The sequence below is a fragment of the Phytophthora infestans genome, genomic scaffold (genome assembly GCF_000142945.1).
Source record: "Phytophthora infestans T30-4 supercont1.39 genomic scaffold, whole genome shotgun sequence".
NCBI lineage: Eukaryota > Oomycota > Peronosporomycetes > Peronosporales > Peronosporaceae > Phytophthora > Phytophthora infestans.
Window position 1 is genome coordinate 230,750 of NW_003303720.1, and position 16,335 is coordinate 247,084.

Here is a 16,335-nt window from a genome sequence, read left to right on the forward strand (position 1 = left end):
TAGTGAATAACGACGTCTTCTACTCCTAGTAGCACAAACGCAGGCAGTGCCTTTGCAAAGTTTGCTCCGATTTTGCGAACTCAAACACCAAGTCATTCGAGACCAGCTTTTACTGCTCGCAGTTCAGCGAGGTGTTTGGAGGTCGAGTACCTCTATGCCTACACGTTCGACGCATCGACGGCGGAAACACGCTGATATGCTCGCAAATTTGGCATGACACGTGAAGCGAAGGAAAGAGCATTTCACCTAGCCTGAAGAAGAAGATACGATTTCGTAAGCGTAAGAGAGGGAGCGACGAGGAAGAAGAGTAAGCTTAGAAATGGGTAGTTGTAAAAGCAAGCAAATTTATCTGATCTTACGCGCAGAGAAGAGTTTGCCCTGTTCCTCCTCACTAATCCGTTAGTTAGGAACTGGGCAAATTCTTTCTCTGCGCGCACTTCGTATTCGGTTGGCGCCGAGAATGGATGACTGTTGACGGACTCTTGAGTGTGTCCAGGAGCAGTAACGAAAATGCCAGGTATTGATGGGACGCAGGTATTTGCCGTTCTTTGTACTGCTGTGAACCAATAGAAGCTCGCGATCCTCGCAGATGCTGGATACATTGTGGACATTATGTTCCGTGGCGGAATGTCTTTGTGCTAAATGTGTCCGGTTCTTGGTCAGTAGGAGCGAAGGGGGTTCCAGCAGGATAATTTTGGGAGGTTTCGACTGTATAATTAATTCAAGTATAAATCGTAGGATACAGAATAAAAGCTCGGGCTAGAAGGATTAAAGTCTTAAAGCTCGGAGGTTTTGGTAGACACCTACTGTACATACCTCCATTACTCTAATTAAAAGTTTCATAAAAAACGGCTTATCAGGGTAATCAGTTTAAGCGGAGTTTTTTCAGATTAAACACTTGACATAACTTCTCTAAAAAGCGCTTCTTTTTAAACTGATTTGTAATCTATTTTAAACTTCCTATTAGCTAATTAAATCGTAAATATGGGTTTTGAAAGGCACTTTGGAGGGCACCCATTATTGGGTGTTTTTCAAATCCACGCATCATAAAATTGCGATTTATTTTGCCTTTAAAAGCTACGAATCGTGGACCACGATGGAGGAGTTTCTAGCCGATCTACGGGAGCTTGACGAGACACAGGAGCGCGTTGAGGCTGTGAGCGGCGGTATGATGCGTGCACAGCGCTCAGGCCACATGGCGCAGGCGCGGGAGATGGTGGAGAGCTGGGTCCAGGCACTCCGGGCCAGTGATTTCCAGGCAGAGCGTGTGGCATTCCTATACGTGGCTAATCATGTGCTGCAGAAGACCTTGTTCGGCGAGTCCGAGGGCAACACGGCGCCACTTTTCGTGGAACTATTTAGTCAGCATCTGGAGGAAGCTGTGGCGCTCGTGTGCAACTCCCCTATGGACCGACAGAATGTCACGCGGCTGCTGGAATTGTGGTACGAAAAGAAGATTTTCTCGGACGCTCACGTGCTTAAGATGTGGCGCTGCACAGGTGAGGACATACCGGGATTTTTGGACGATGCAGCTGCTGCAGATGGTGAAGTAAACACCAAGCACAGTAGCATCTCGGGAAACGACGTGGACATGGAGGAGCTGCCGAACAACCATGGCGCAGCGGGTAAGCTTAGCCACGTGCTGCCGATGAAGCTCAACTCACACTCGGCCAACCCGGTGCTGGACGTGCTAAAAAAGATTGATCATCACAAAACGGCGGTGAAGTTCCTGGATCAACAAATCAAACAGAGACATCAATTCTTGCTCAAGAATACTGCAATGAGGTACCAAACGGCGGCAGATCTTGTCGCAGACAGAGGAACAGCGTCCGCTCAAATTAAACAAAGAGCGGAGGATTGCTTGAAACTAGTGAAAGTGCGCAACGTAAGTGGCGGAGGAATTGGGCAATTTGGGGTGTGATGATTAACTATCGGCTTTTTCTGATGTAGAAACTACTTCTTGAAGTGCGGAACTTAAAAACGCAATTATTGGAAGCGGTTGCTAAAATGATGGACTATGAGGTGGAAGATGAATACGTATCTTTTGCAACATGTTGAACTTACTCTCTTTTTGATAACTACAGGAACAGGCCGCGACCAAAATTGAGCAGAAACTGGAGGTATGACAGGGTATTATATTAGATGTGTTTTGTATTGATTTTGTTTGTTTGCAATAATTGTAGCAATGCGATGAGATTGATTTGGGGCTCATGGATGTGACTGATCACCAAAAGAAGTTCTCCGAAGAGGTAAGTACAATGTTGGTGACACGTAAGTGAAATCTGTGGAGCTAATTTGCTTACGCCTAGTGGTCGAGCGCTCGGTTCGCGAGTCGAGAGCGCCGAAAACAACGTGAGGAGATTCAACGCCTAAAGGATGAGGAGATTGCTCGCCTGCATCAGGAAGCGATTGCCGAGAGCGCAATGCACGCCATGAATCTGGAGGCTGACATAAATTCTAATTCGAAGTCAGAGCTGCAGTCTCTGTCCAAGGAGTTTAAGGACCGTCCACAGGAGAAAGATGCCAAGACAGACAACGAAAATGAGCTCGTGTGGAACCCGTACGTGCTTTTATTCTTCGAATGTAAAATGATAATGGAAATATAACAAATCGTTGTGTGCTGGACAGTATTCGGAAAGAGCTGGTACCACTGCGGAGTCTGAATGTGGACTGGGAAGATTGGCGAGATCATTAACAATGCTGTTCTAGGCTGCAGTTACAACTTGCAGCTTGAAATGAAGCAATTATAGCGGCAATTGATGACAAAATTATGCTAAACAAGCCGAGCGGAGCCCCGCAAGCGGGGCTTTTTGGTCTAGTTTAAGCCGAGCAGGAGTGTTCGCCTTTTGGTGGGCATGCTTTCGTTAACTTTTGAACATCCTGATTTGAAACACATAATCGAGATTTGATTTTTGAAATAATCGCACCGCAAAAATCCTACTTCGAAGTACATCACTACAGTCACACATCTCTTTGTAAGTGACCATTGCTCTTTATTTGACTACCACAGTCCCCAACCAAAATGATTGCTGTGTATGAGTTTCACTCTTTAACTGACCAAATCCCTCTCTTTAAATGATAGCTCTGGCTGTTCTATCAGTCATGTAGGTTTTATTTTAATAGGATTCCAAATGGATAGCTGTTCGAGAGCACTCGAGTGCTCACGTATTTTTCTCTTCAATGTGAAAGGGATACAGAGCATGAATAAGCAATGTTAAAGTCATTGACGACGTTTAGTGAGAACTCAGGTCATACAGGCGCAAACGTCGTTAGCCGAAAATTTGTGAAAAGTACCAAGCAAAAGCTTGGCGACGACTGAAAAATATCACAGCATCTAGCTAACGCCCTCGGCATTTATGCGGTCTGCTTGTCCCCATCTCTCTTATCCTTGTTGAGTTCCGCCAAACGAATTTGCTGGCTAACAGGTTTCGCTGGCTGGTTCAGTGGCTCAACGACGGGTTCTTCTTGCAAGTTGGTGGCATCAATAGCGGCACCGGCACCACTTTCCGGGTCACGGGCGAAAATCGAAGCCGCCTGGAACGCTTCGATCATGGCTGGTTGCTGGTAGACACCATCCAAGAAATCAAATGAGTCATCCTTACGCTCCTCGTCAACGTCACAGCACTGGTCTAGCGGTAGGTTCTCAGCAGCACGCTTGAGGTGGGATAGATCGACAGCATACCAGTGGAAGATAAGCGTGATGAAGGGTAGCAATCCCGTGAGCACGATTGGGCCGTATCCAGCCGACTTCAACGATAGCAATCCAATGAGCGTGCACTGGCCAATGATGAGTGCACCGATCACGAACGAATACAGCGGTGGCCAAAAGACCCCCATCGAGTTAGTCGTTGCCCAACGTGTGCTGTTGACAAAGAAGAAGCAACGCTTGTACGATTGCTCGGACACCACAAAGAACATCGCACCAAAGTACCCCACAAGTGGCGCAATGGGGGCAAACACCACAACGAACAAGAACACTAGATATTGCTGGGCCAAATTCATCGGGGTGTCAAGATCGGTCTGGTAGTTGACGGGGCATAACCCCATCCAGTCTCGAGGCTTCGGCAGTTTCGCATGCATTGGGGCCAAGAAATGATACGCAGTCGAAATGGCCACGGGCGATACACGCAGCAGGAATAGCGACATGTCGACACAGAACTGTGTGATGATGAAAGTGATGAACATCATGGACTGGTTTGCGATAGTGTTACCCAGAAAGAAGAAAAGCATGCGCGGCTGATCCAAGAAAAACATGAACTCTGTGATGATGGATCCCGCAAGTGCCGACACGAAGAACATCTGGAAGGCTTGGAAAAAGCACAATTTGGTGAAGCGACTGGCTTCAACCTCCGAGATGGACAAATGTCCCTCTAGGGTGGATAGAAGCTTAAAAATCACATTCGCTAGCCCATTCATTGCCGAATAGACCAGCGGTGCCGTCTGCTGGAGAGCAACTAATAGCCATGGATTTTTTTCGAGAAAGCCACCAAGCCACGGGAACATATGCTGGAGCTCGTCGACACTAGCCATTGAAGCGACAAAAGCCGTCGGCACAGTCCAGAAGCATCCAATCAATAGAGAAACACCCATAGAAATAAGTTTCCACTTTGCTTTGAGCTTGTGCGGCAGACCAAAGTTCTTCCATTGGACATCACGAATGTTAGGTGCAGGCAGGACAACCATACGGCGCGGGTTCTCAACCTGAAGCAGTTGCTGTGCTGCCTGCGCAGATCGAATACTGCGAAAGCTCACAAACGCGCAGCTACGCATGACATTGGGACGCTTCGGTACGGGCACGCTGACGTGAAGCAACGGCAGAGTCTCTTCACCCCATCTACTATCACCCATTAAAGTTTTCGTCCTCCGCAGCTTCTCGACCAGCTCACTCAGACCAGAAAGACCCCGCGGCGCAGCGATACTTGCCGATCCGTAGTCCTTATTACTGGTGACTTCCTTGGCCTTCTCTGCTGACTGGCGCTGCAGAATCTCGTCCCGAACGCGGGCGATCTCGGCTTCAAGCTTCTGCATCTCCTCGGTGTAGTGCTCAACAGCATCGACCTCCTTGCCACCACCACAGAGCCCGAAGAAACGAAGGCCAATCAACTCTTTCGGTCGCTTGATCAAATCATGGTCTCCGGCCTTGGTCTTTGCCTCATTTAGTTTGACACTCGCAGCATAAAGGTGGTACACGAGTTCCTGACGTTTGTCCAAAAGTTCTTCCAGCTCCGCACACTCTACGCCAATGTAGACCGAGTGCACTGAGTTGGGGAACAGGAAGTCCAGGTACGCCTGCAACGTCTGCGGTCGACGTTGTGACTGAGGGAGATCCGAGATGACAATGCTGTACTGCTGCGGGTGTTTGCGCATGAGGAACTCATGACGACGCTTGCGGTAGATCGTGTATTCATTCAGCAGCAATCGCATTACGTAAATGCTGATCATGTAGGAAACTAGCACCGTAAAGAAGAGTCTCCAGTCGTCTTTACCAACATTGGCAATAGTGAGTCTGTCCACAACGTCCAGCTTTACTTTGCCGTCCGAGGACAGGATGTTGGCTGTGCCATTTCCAGTTTCTATTTGCTCGTTTAGCATGATCATCATCATAGAAGTGATGGCAGCGACAGAATCATTAGTTTCCCTCCCTCGCGAAGGTAACAGGTCACTCAAATGGCGACGCTGCTTCTCCTGCTCCTTGAACACCGCCGACGTGAAGAAATACATGGGGAACAGAGCGAGCGAGCACATGACGCACAACAGCGCCACCTTGCGCCCCATCTTCATAAAGCGCAGAAGTACCCAGGCGTCCAGGCCGCATTTTTCAGCCACCTGGGCCTCGTCGATGCGCCACAGGAAGGGCACCCAGCCGAGGAACTTACGCTGCTTGGACTCGGGGAAGTCAGCGTGGTTTTCGGGCGAGTACACATGTGGCAAACGAGGGCGTAGTGTCTCGTACAGGAGAACTAGGACCAGAAAGAGCGGGAAATAGACGACCACGCTCGTTAGCAGCACGTTGGCAGCCGCCTGCGTTTTCACCTGCTCCGTGTTAATGTGCATGCCGCCTAAAGTGATTCCCAAACCTTGGAGTCTTAGCGAATGACAGATTAGTAAGCCCAACTTGTAAATCAGGCGGGATCATCATCGCAGCGTTTTGATTTAGTAAACATGATTTTTTTAAACTGACTTACAAATCAGTTATCCTGGGTGACGCCCTACCGGGAAGCTTGGGAGCATTGCTCGCTCAACGCTTTCGGCAGGCGCTTAACCGCGCCTGCCAGCATTTCATGGACCTCTCTCTATTTAAACTAACCCCCGACTTAACCGCGCCTGCCAGCATTTCATGGACCTCTCTCTATTTAAACTAACGCCCGACTTGTGTACGCGCCATCTCCACCGACACTTCCGCGCCCACGCAGCGCCATCTTCGGTTAGGTACGTTTAATGTTAACTCCACAGCGCATGTACCGGGGTACGCAGCCCTAAGTGTACCCCTAATTACATGAAGTGTGACACGTCACACTTCAGACGTATGATTCGGGATATTTGGTACAAGGTACCAAGGTCGTCCGAGGCCAGCCATTGGCTGATGACATCGCTTTTCTGTACAAGTAGGTGACTTTTAGTTTGTTTATCGCTCCGCTTCTAACCTTGTAGCGTGTCTGTCCGTCCGTCCGTCCGTCCGTCTGTCAATCAGTCCGTCCGGTTCCTTTCTTGCTGCTTTTTCCTGCCTTTTCGCATGGCTACACTTGGCCTGTCTAATACATTTACGTCCCTTCTTACCGACCGCGCCTACCTTTCTGACTCGACCTAACTATGCCAAAATTACAAATATATCCAAAAGCGTGACACAATTAACTCGCGCCCTGATTGGGCAATACCGACCGACCTGCGACACTGACTGGATCTGTCGCACGATCAGACCGTCTATCGCCCTCGCGATTGGACGTGATGTAAACATTTCTGCCGAGCACGAAACGCATCGATTGGTTGCAAACAGCCAGCAGATACTTGATTATTGCATTCAGCAGCGCAAAACCTGTCCTATGTATTGCAAATCGGGCACAGTAACCACTTTAATTTCTAAGAGCTCTACACACTTCTCAAATAGAGATATTTATCATTATTAATGTAGACTTCACAGACCAGTATTTTGTAAGAGCTCTGGGATGTTATTTTCCAAGCACTTTTTCAAAGTAAAGACGATATCAATAGTATTAATATTATTAATATAAGCTTCACAGGCCGCATTTATTTTCCACAGACTTTCTAAAGTAGAGACGATAGTATTTTTTAATATTAAAGTAGGCTTCACGACCAGCGCTTTGTGTAGGGACTTTGCGAATATATATCTTTTTAACTTCACCTGGCACTCACCACTGCCACCGTGCAAAGAAGGCGCGCGGCTGCACGGTCATTGCGCTATCTTCTCCCGCGCACCACACCCGATGAATGCATGCGCGCACGATACATAGTCTTTTAGTCACTTTTATTGCATGTAAAGTATGTATTTGTTTGTAAATCTGATAAAAATATATTAAAGATAAGCCAAATATTAATAATATAAAACATTTTACTATTTTGCTTAATAATAAATATCAGCCTTTTATTACCGTGCTATTGGCTAATATTTGGACGAAAGTAATTGGTTAAAACAATATATTTTGCTAACATACTCACAGTTTGCAAAATGGTGGGCCCTACGTGCAAGCAATGTGAGGCGAAGATTGACCCGCTTCTGCTGAACCCGCAGCGGTCTACGACGGATACCCGGGCGCGTTGCGTCAGTTGCGGGAAGCTACAGTATGGTTACGCGCTCCGTACAATCAGCGGGCGGGGCATCGTGCGGCGCTGTATTGCCTGCGAGAACGGCCCAAAAGCGGTTGAGCTCTGGGAGGAAAAGCCCCCACCACCTGAGTCGGCCGAAGTGCGCCGCCAGGAAAGCCTGGCGAGCGCTAAGAAGGCGATGGGTCCTGACAGGTACCCCAAGAAAAAAAAGAGGCGCAGCCGCCTTCGCAAGCTATCCGCCCGAAACGTCAAGTACATCGAGCAAAAGAAGCAGCAGAAGAGAAAGTAATTGGTAAATATACCCTTTTAGGCCCCCATTTTCTTACCTATTTGTGTATTTAGTATACCCGACTACAGTGCGAGGGTTGGAGCCGCACATACGGCAAGCTGCCTTTGGCACTGCCAAACGTTTTGACGCACCTACAGAGCGTAGCACGTTTCATTTAATAATTAACACGTGCTATCAACTGTGTACCGCTGCAAACTGACCGTCCCTATCCACATAGGCGCCACCGTAGATGAAAAGTACACTCGCTCACTTGGACACACGCAAATCCGTGCTACGTGTACCATCAACGCTTACGGTGTATATTCCAGTAATGTGCGCTCATAAATTAAACTACAGTATGGAGTGAGCTCTACGCGCGACGAATAATTTGCTGTCTACACAGACACGAGCATGTGTGCGGTAATGCAGATCATACAAGTGGATGTGGCAAGTTGATGTGTCTGTACGCAGTACCGTACTTTAGTGCCCTGCTCAAATTGGTCGGGATCAGAGCTGGGGATGGTTATACGTGTACCCGCCGCGCGGTCATCTATCATGTATCTCTGCGGTATGGCATGTGCCGAGTTAGTAACGCGCCTGGTCATATAGACTGGTACATCAGAAACGTAAGCACAGTAAGCCAGCACGACGACGCAAATGTACCAAGAGAGCGACAGTGACCCTATACATAGGTTTTGGCTCTCACGAGCGCGTGGTATACACACTCATTAGCGACCTTGCGATATATGCACGGACATATCAAATAGCACGCCGAGTTGATAAGTAGGCAGCAAATGTACTTCATAAAATGTACAGTACATGAGCTACATTTCAGATTAAGTCAAAACACCACTACAATTTGATACTCTGTCTACAGCCATGTGGCTTTGTGTGTTTGGCATACATTTAGGAACCAGTAAATGCCAGTCGGGAAGGACCTACGCCACTCTGTCGGCCCGTATTTATGTACATACGTCAGTAAGTGCGTCAGCTATGCAAGTATGATCAATGCATGCGAAAGATAGTGGAAAGGCCCTTCATTAAAATCATAAAGAGCTCAGCGGGACAATTTCAAGACATAATATTGATGTTTATGGCGACCATCAGCAAATACTACCTGTCCTAAAAGATACTTCGCGCGAGCAGATGACCAAATAGATCGTCGCAATCGATGATATGGTGTCGACTGCCTCACTGCGATGACGTGCAGATGGTAATATGTTTGAGTAGGCGTATTTACTCCAGCTAAACTGGGATTCCTCACCGGTCTATGCCAATGTGGATCATCACTGATACTGACATGTCTTCTGAACAGCATTTGTTAGCTTTGTAGCCACGAATGCCTCCGATTCGTGTCATTTTGGGAGCTATGCGCTCAAACGAGATTATAGACAAAACCTTCCCGGGTAAGATGGTGCTCTTCTTGCAGATCACGTTAAACCCTGGTCGTGTCTACCATAACATGTGAGCACTAAGGATACTGTGTGCGGTGTTGTTTTGGAACGTACAGTAATATACGTAGATCACAGTATACATGTACGATATGTTGCTTCGCTTTGAGTAGAAATTCTAAGCCCACCGCAGCGCAGCGGAGGTAGTCGGCCCTCTCTACACCAACCAACCATGCCCTAGCGTCCGCGGAGCGGACGCCCAGACCGCTAGTTTCCCGCCACCTAAACTTGCAGCCTGTCCGTCCGTCTGTCAATAAGTCCGTCCGGTTCCTTTCTTGCTGCTTTTTCCTGCCTTTTCGCATGGCTACACCCGGCCTGTCTAATATATTTTCGTCCCATCTTACCGACCGCGCCTACTTTTCTGACTCGACTTAACTATGCCAAAATTACAAATATATCCAAAAGCGTGACGCAATTAACTCGCGCCCTGATTGGGCAATATTTTTCGACTCACTTTTCATTCAAAACACAAAATTGGATTTTTGAGCGACGGCGCGGAGAGGACAAGGTGCGCTGGCTGTATAATAGCAGTAGGGTAGTTGTAGATGTATATGCATGTATGTACGGGCGTGGGGCTCCTTGCCCTACTATATATTCAAGAGAGACCTCTCAGGATACAGTCTGAGGCTTGCCCCGAGACTCCAAAGTGGTATGGCAGTTGGTAGCGATCGCAATCAGGTTGGGGTGGGTGTGACTGGGAGCGTCTACCACCATGCACGCGCCTAGGGGTCCTAGACCCACCGCGAGTGTCCACGCTCCAAAAGCGAGTGGCGCGTGCTGCCAATTGGCCAAACCGAAGTTGCAGCCACATGCGGAAGAGTCGTTACAGTTCCGCAATACAGAGGTGCTCTTAAAGTGTGAGCTCCCACATCAAAACACACTTTGCGAGAGCACTTCTGGCGGGACGGAAAGGAATGCAGCAGTCGGTCTCACAAGAGCAAGGAGCCCAAGACCAAGTGCAAGGACAGCTCAAGAACAAGAGATCAAGACAAAAAAACACTTTAAGAGCGTGGGTGAGCCCCGCGCCTGTACACTTAAATAGCATAACATCAGAATAGACAGTTGTAGAGCATTTTCGGAACTGTGGGGGCCTCGTGAGGGGCTGGGTCGTTCTCGGACACCCTGCGCATACTACTGACATGACCTGAAGGGCTGGACGGTATCGAACAGACCTGGGCAACCACTCAACAGGGATGAGGCAACAGCTTTGACGTACCCAAGAGGCAACAGCGCGATGCGGCGTCTGAATTACCATGTACAGCTGCTTGGTCCACAGCCGTGCAAGGTAATTTGGACCCGTCGGACCGTGAGCTGAGGGCTGTAACACGTCGGCCAAGGGGAGGGCCTAAGCAAAAGCTGACTGGACCAACAAGCCGCCTGGAGTGACGATACCCCTAAGTTGTTTGTAATCCGAGGAGCCGGGATGGAAATGACAGTGGTGTGCTATATTCACAGAGGGCTTCTGGATTAGTACTGGAAAGGAAAGTTCGGGGCTCTATTCGAATACCACGTTGCTTAAGCTATGGTGTCCATGCTCTGGTGCTTATATTCATGAAATAGCTGTAGAATAGCTCCCAGTGCACTTAGACTTTCGAGTCTAACAGTCAATGTGATTTTGTTCTATCTAAAGCAGGCGACAGTCCAGCTCAAGATACGAGGACATGGCAAGAGCCCCGAGGAAAAGGAAAAGGTTTCCCAACAACTGAGTAGCGGGCTTTGCTGTACAATTAACTCGACTAACTCTGTTCAATGATTAGAATTACCCGCGAGGAACTAGATGATCGCGTACAACGAGCCCGGCGTGAGAACGCATCCCAATCCCACGAAGAGTCGCGTAAGGAAAGACATCTCCGTAAACAGAGGCTTCGTAGCGCAGAGGCCCGCTACCGCAAGGCAATCCAAGAATTGGAGCAGCTCGAGTTAGCTGAAACCCCAGCACCAACTGAATCCGGACAGATGAGAGCTTCTGGTCCGGCGGTAGAGCGTGAGGAGAAAACGGAAGAAGACGATCCTGCGGAGTATCAACGACGATTCGAGGAGGAGACGCGTCGCGACAGGCAACACGATACCCACGACTTTCAGATTGGAATGTCAGGACCTAAGGTCGACGATAGCGCAGCAGCTACACGTGCGCGTGATGCAGAAAGAGCCCGCGTCAGGCGAGCTGCTATGACGAGTTCACAAAAACAACGGGCACGAGAGAAAGACGCGGAGAGAAAGCGCATACGCAGAGCTAACAGATCCGAATCCCAGGTTATTCGAGATCGGGACCGAAATGCCGAACAAGCGAGGGTCCGACGGGGTCGACTGGAGCCAGAAGGCCTCTCAGTTCATCGAGCATATAGCCGCGACGCGCAAGCCAACCACAGAGCCACAAGACCAGAGGAGGCCAGTCAAAAGGCAAGGTTTCGTGATGCAGTGGAACACGAAGTTCGTAGGGAAGGCATGTCAGATGAGCAGCGTCAATCCGAGCGCGATCAGAATACGGCTTCACGGAGAGACCACAGAGGGGACATGACGGATGATCAGCGTCAAGCAGAGCGTGAGTTGAACGCAGCCGCTCACAGAGCTGGCAGAGAAGCCATGACGGAAGAACAAAGGGAGCTGCGAAAAGAGAAAGAGCGGTTCCGCCGGCTGGCTCCGGCAGTATAAGAAGGGCCTCGCACACCACGAAAGTTTTGACCCTTCCAGAGTTTCCGGGGGCCGTCACTACTTCACGCGCTACACAGACGCCAATCGGGAGAGCGAGCGGGTTTGTCACTACTGCAACGCTTGGAAGTTTCCGCAAGAGACAGATGGATGCTGCTGTCGTAACGGACTGGTGCTCGTTTCATCTTCGCGAACAGCACCTGATGCGCTTCTGACACTTTTCGAAAACCCGACCTTCAAGCGGTCAATCCGGGCCTACAACAACGTATTCGCGTTTACGTCCATGGGAGCTTCGCGGTCTCGGCCTCTAAGCGTTGACGAAAGCGTGACACGGAATGGTGTCTACAACTTCCGTGTACAAGGGTCAGTGTGTCATCGCATGGGATCGTTACTACCTCCTACCTTCGGTCGCTCCATGTATGCCCAAGTTTACTTTAACGATCCAGATATGGATGCACGTGTGCGAAGCCGTATGAACATGACGCAAGGCCTCGATCGTGCCGTCATGGAAACAATTGACCAGATGATGGTGGCGCACAACCCGTATACACAAGAATTTATCAACGCGCGTAGATTTTTGATAGATCGTGGTTGGGATGCGTATGCAGCAGCCATCAGGGAGCACGAACGACGCCGAGCGGCAGGGGAAGACGTTGATGAGCATGATCCGTCATTAGCCTTCAGTAATTTTCTTCCAGAGGGGGATCACCTTAAGCTGCGTCTGCACGTCACACGGAATGCGAACCCGGGTACGCATAACACCCCAACGGCATCGGAGGTGGCAGCCGTTGTGATCGATACAAACGCGGCTGAACATCGGGATATAATCCTACACACGACAGGAGGAGGTTTCAAGCGCATATTTGAGACGAGCGTTACCTACGACCCGCTGCAGTACCCTCTACTCTTTCCGTACGGGGATAATGGCTGGACTTACGATATCCCGTACGTTGGTAATCCCGTCGATCGCCACGGTGACCCCTTAACCATGTCCGTTCGGGAATATGAGGCGTATCTGCTTTACGACCGGACGGTTAGTAATTCGCTTATCCTGCGCGGTGGGCGACTGACGCAGCAATACTGCGTTGACCAATGGGCCAAATGCGAACAAGAACGCCTGCGCTTCATCAAGAAGAACCAGCTCCAGTATCGATTGGAAACCCTCCAGGGACTCACGGACGCGTTGCGTGGCGAGTCTGTTGAAATCCACAGAATGGCAGCTGACGACGAGGCGGCCATACGTAGGACTCGGCGTGGGAATTATACGGAGCAGGAGTCGGCGGAGCCAGATGCGGGTGAGGTTGGACGCAAAATAATTATACCTCCGAAGTTTACAGGTGGTCCCCGCTACATGTACCAACGCTTCTTGGATGCCATGGCTATCGTCCGTGAAACAGGAGCCCCGAACCTGTTCATTACGATGACATGCAACCCGAACTGGCCTGAGATCAAGGAAAACTTACGCCGTGGGGAAAAGGCATCCGACCGACCGGACATCGTGGCCCGCGTGTTCATGGAGAAACTAAAAGCTCTTAACAAGGATCTCGATGAGGGTGTGCTGGGGATTCAAGCCGCTCGAGTCCATGTAGTGGAATATCAGAAGCGTGGTCTTCCCCACGCCCACATACTCCTTATCCTGCGTCCGGAGGACAAGCCCACTACCAAGGAAGACGTCGATAAGCTGGTGTCCTCGGAGCTCCCGGATAAAGAGAAGTACCCCGAGCTGTACGATACGGTGATTTCTAATATGCTGCATGGACCCTGTGGTCAACAGAACCCGAACTGCCCGTGTATGAAGAACGGAAGGTGTTCCAAGAAGTTTCCAAAGGCGCTCGCGGACGAAACGGTGATGACCCCCGACAAATACCCCACGTACAAGCGTGGTCGCCGTCCGGATGGAATTCTGTGCCATAAGGGGAAAGTATGGGACAACGCGACCATCAGTCAATGGGTGGTCCCCTACAATCCGTTCCTGTCGCAGAAATACAACTGCCACATTAACGTCGAGGTTTGTGCCACGAACAAGGCCATCAAGTACATCTACAAGTACGTCTACAAGGGCTCGGACATGACGACAATCACGATTGAAGGCGAAGAAATTCGGGCGAACGAAATTCTTCAGTATCTCCTTGGGAGGTATATTTCTCCGGTAGAAGCTTGCATGCGGCTATTCATGCATCCAACACAAGGATCAACACATTCTGTCGTGACGCTACCTATCCACTTGGAAAGAATGAGCATGGTTGCTTATCGCGACCAAGCGACGACCCCCCAGCTTCACAACTTGATTAACCGCGGGGACAGATCAATGCTGACGGAGTTTTTCAAGCTGTGCGCGCGTAACCCAGAAGCTACGGTCAATCTACTGTACAAGGATGTACCGCGGAAGTACAGGTGGACGGAACACAAGACGTGGGAACCGTACAAGAAGTACGTTGCTTCTCTGGGACGCTTGGTACACGTATCTCCGCAGGACCCGAAACGCTTCTACTTGCGACTTCTCCTGTGTAACCGACGCTCGCCTAAGTCCTTTGCGGATCTTCGAACGGTTGATGGTACGGAACATCCTACATATCAGCAAGCCGCTTTAGTGCTTGGGTATTTGGAAAATGACGACGAGTGGATACATTGCTTACGCGAAGCCGCCGAGGTCAAGATGCCGTACCAGCTACGCCAACTCTTCGGCCTCACTTTGGTTTACTCGATGCCTGGTAATGCCAAAGATCTATGGGATAGGTTCAAGAAGGATATGTCAGAGGATCATGCACGAATCATTGAGGAAAGAGACGCAGACCTGCATAATGTACGCGAAGAGGAGGTGCGTCTTCGAATGGCGGAGTACAAGGCGTTGAAGAATTTGGCTGATTACTTGGTTTCGAACCAAAAGTCCCTCAACATGTACGACCTTCCTCTGCTAGCCGATTACGACGATGTATCTGCTCAAGTAGACGACCCGGATTCAGCGTCTGTTGATGTTGTCCAGCAAGAGATTGACGCTTACCCCCTAAACGATCTGGAGCATGTTGCGGACCAGGCAGACCAATTGAACAGCAACCAGAGGGATATTTTTGACCAAGTTATTGCTGCTGTGAGCAGACCGGTTGGAGGGGAGAAGTTTTTCTTTTTGGATGGTCCGGGTGGAACAGGAAAATCGTTTCTACTCGAAAAAATACTCGCTCACGTTCGGATGCAACGTAAGGTTGCCATCGCGGTTGCATCGAGTGGGATTGCAGCCACTCTGTTAACTGGAGGTCATACCGCGCATTCAACGTTCCGGATTCCCCTCAAACTAACAGAGACGTCGACGTGCAGCCTTTCATGGCAGAGCCAAAAAGCCGAATTGATTCGTAGCGCGAGTTTGATCATTTGGGACGAAGCGCCGATGATGAACCGAGCTTGCTTTGAGGCTGTTGACAGGTCGCTTCGGGATATCATGAAGAACGAGCTGGAGCCGTTCGGTGGAAAGGTAATGGTGTTCAGCGGTGATCACCGCCAGATTCTACCTGTACTGAAGGATGCTACGCGTGCGGAGACGATTCAAGCTTGCTTCAAGTCTTCTCCCCTATGGGAGCATTTGCGTCAAGTGCGGCTGACCGAGAACATGCGTGTCCGCACCGCCCCAGACGCGGCCAGTGCGGCTGAGCTAGCAGAGTTCTCTGAATTTTTACTTCAAATCGGAGAAGGCCGTTATCCAGTCATCCATGAGATCGGTGATGGCGACATATGCCTTCCACGCGACATGTGTATCATCCCAGAACGACGGGTACAACAAATTACCTCTGATGAAGAAGACGCGGATATGGAGCCTCCCCCAAGTTTCAGGCTACTACCTCCGGCGGACGAGGAGCACGAGCGAGACTTGGACGAAGTTGAAGAAGACCGACGAGTCCGCAATGTCAACGCCTTGATAGATGCGGTGTACCCGGGCGTTGATACTGAGAATTTACCCGATGAATACTTCGTTGAGCGGGCCATACTAGCCCCCACAAATGCAAGTGTTCGGCGTATCAACGACATGGTTGCGGAACGGCTATCGGGTGAAACGAAGGAGTATCTCTCGGTGGACAGCCTCGAAGGGGTCGCGGACGCAAACATGTTTGAGCAGGAGTTCTTGAACTCTCTTAACTTCTCCGGTATCCCTCCGCACAGGATTGTTCTGAAGGTTGGAACACCTATCATCATGAT

At 49.8% G+C, this 16,335-nt stretch overlaps 2 protein-coding genes across 2 annotated transcripts; one reads left to right on the top strand and one right to left on the bottom strand.

The window, feature by feature from the left end:
- Positions 1 to 1,096: 1,096 nt before the first annotated feature.
- PITG_15806 (uncharacterized protein) lies at positions 1,097 to 2,739 on the top strand (the record flags this gene model as incomplete). Its single annotated transcript, XM_002898008.1, has 5 exons — positions 1,097 to 1,885; positions 2,085 to 2,120; positions 2,184 to 2,249; positions 2,310 to 2,560; positions 2,730 to 2,739. 5 exons carry the CDS (start codon positions 1,097 to 1,099, stop codon positions 2,737 to 2,739), a joined length of 1,152 nt encoding a protein of 383 aa, XP_002898054.1.
- A 615-nt stretch (positions 2,740 to 3,354) lies between these two features.
- Positions 3,355 to 6,075, bottom strand: PITG_15807 (uncharacterized protein; the record flags this gene model as incomplete). The annotated part of the gene is made up of 1 exon (XM_002898009.1): positions 3,355 to 6,075. The coding sequence occupies one exon, from the start codon at positions 6,052 to 6,054 to the stop codon at positions 3,355 to 3,357; it is 2,700 nt and encodes an 899-aa protein (XP_002898055.1).
- Positions 6,076 to 16,335: the final 10,260 nt, after the last annotated feature.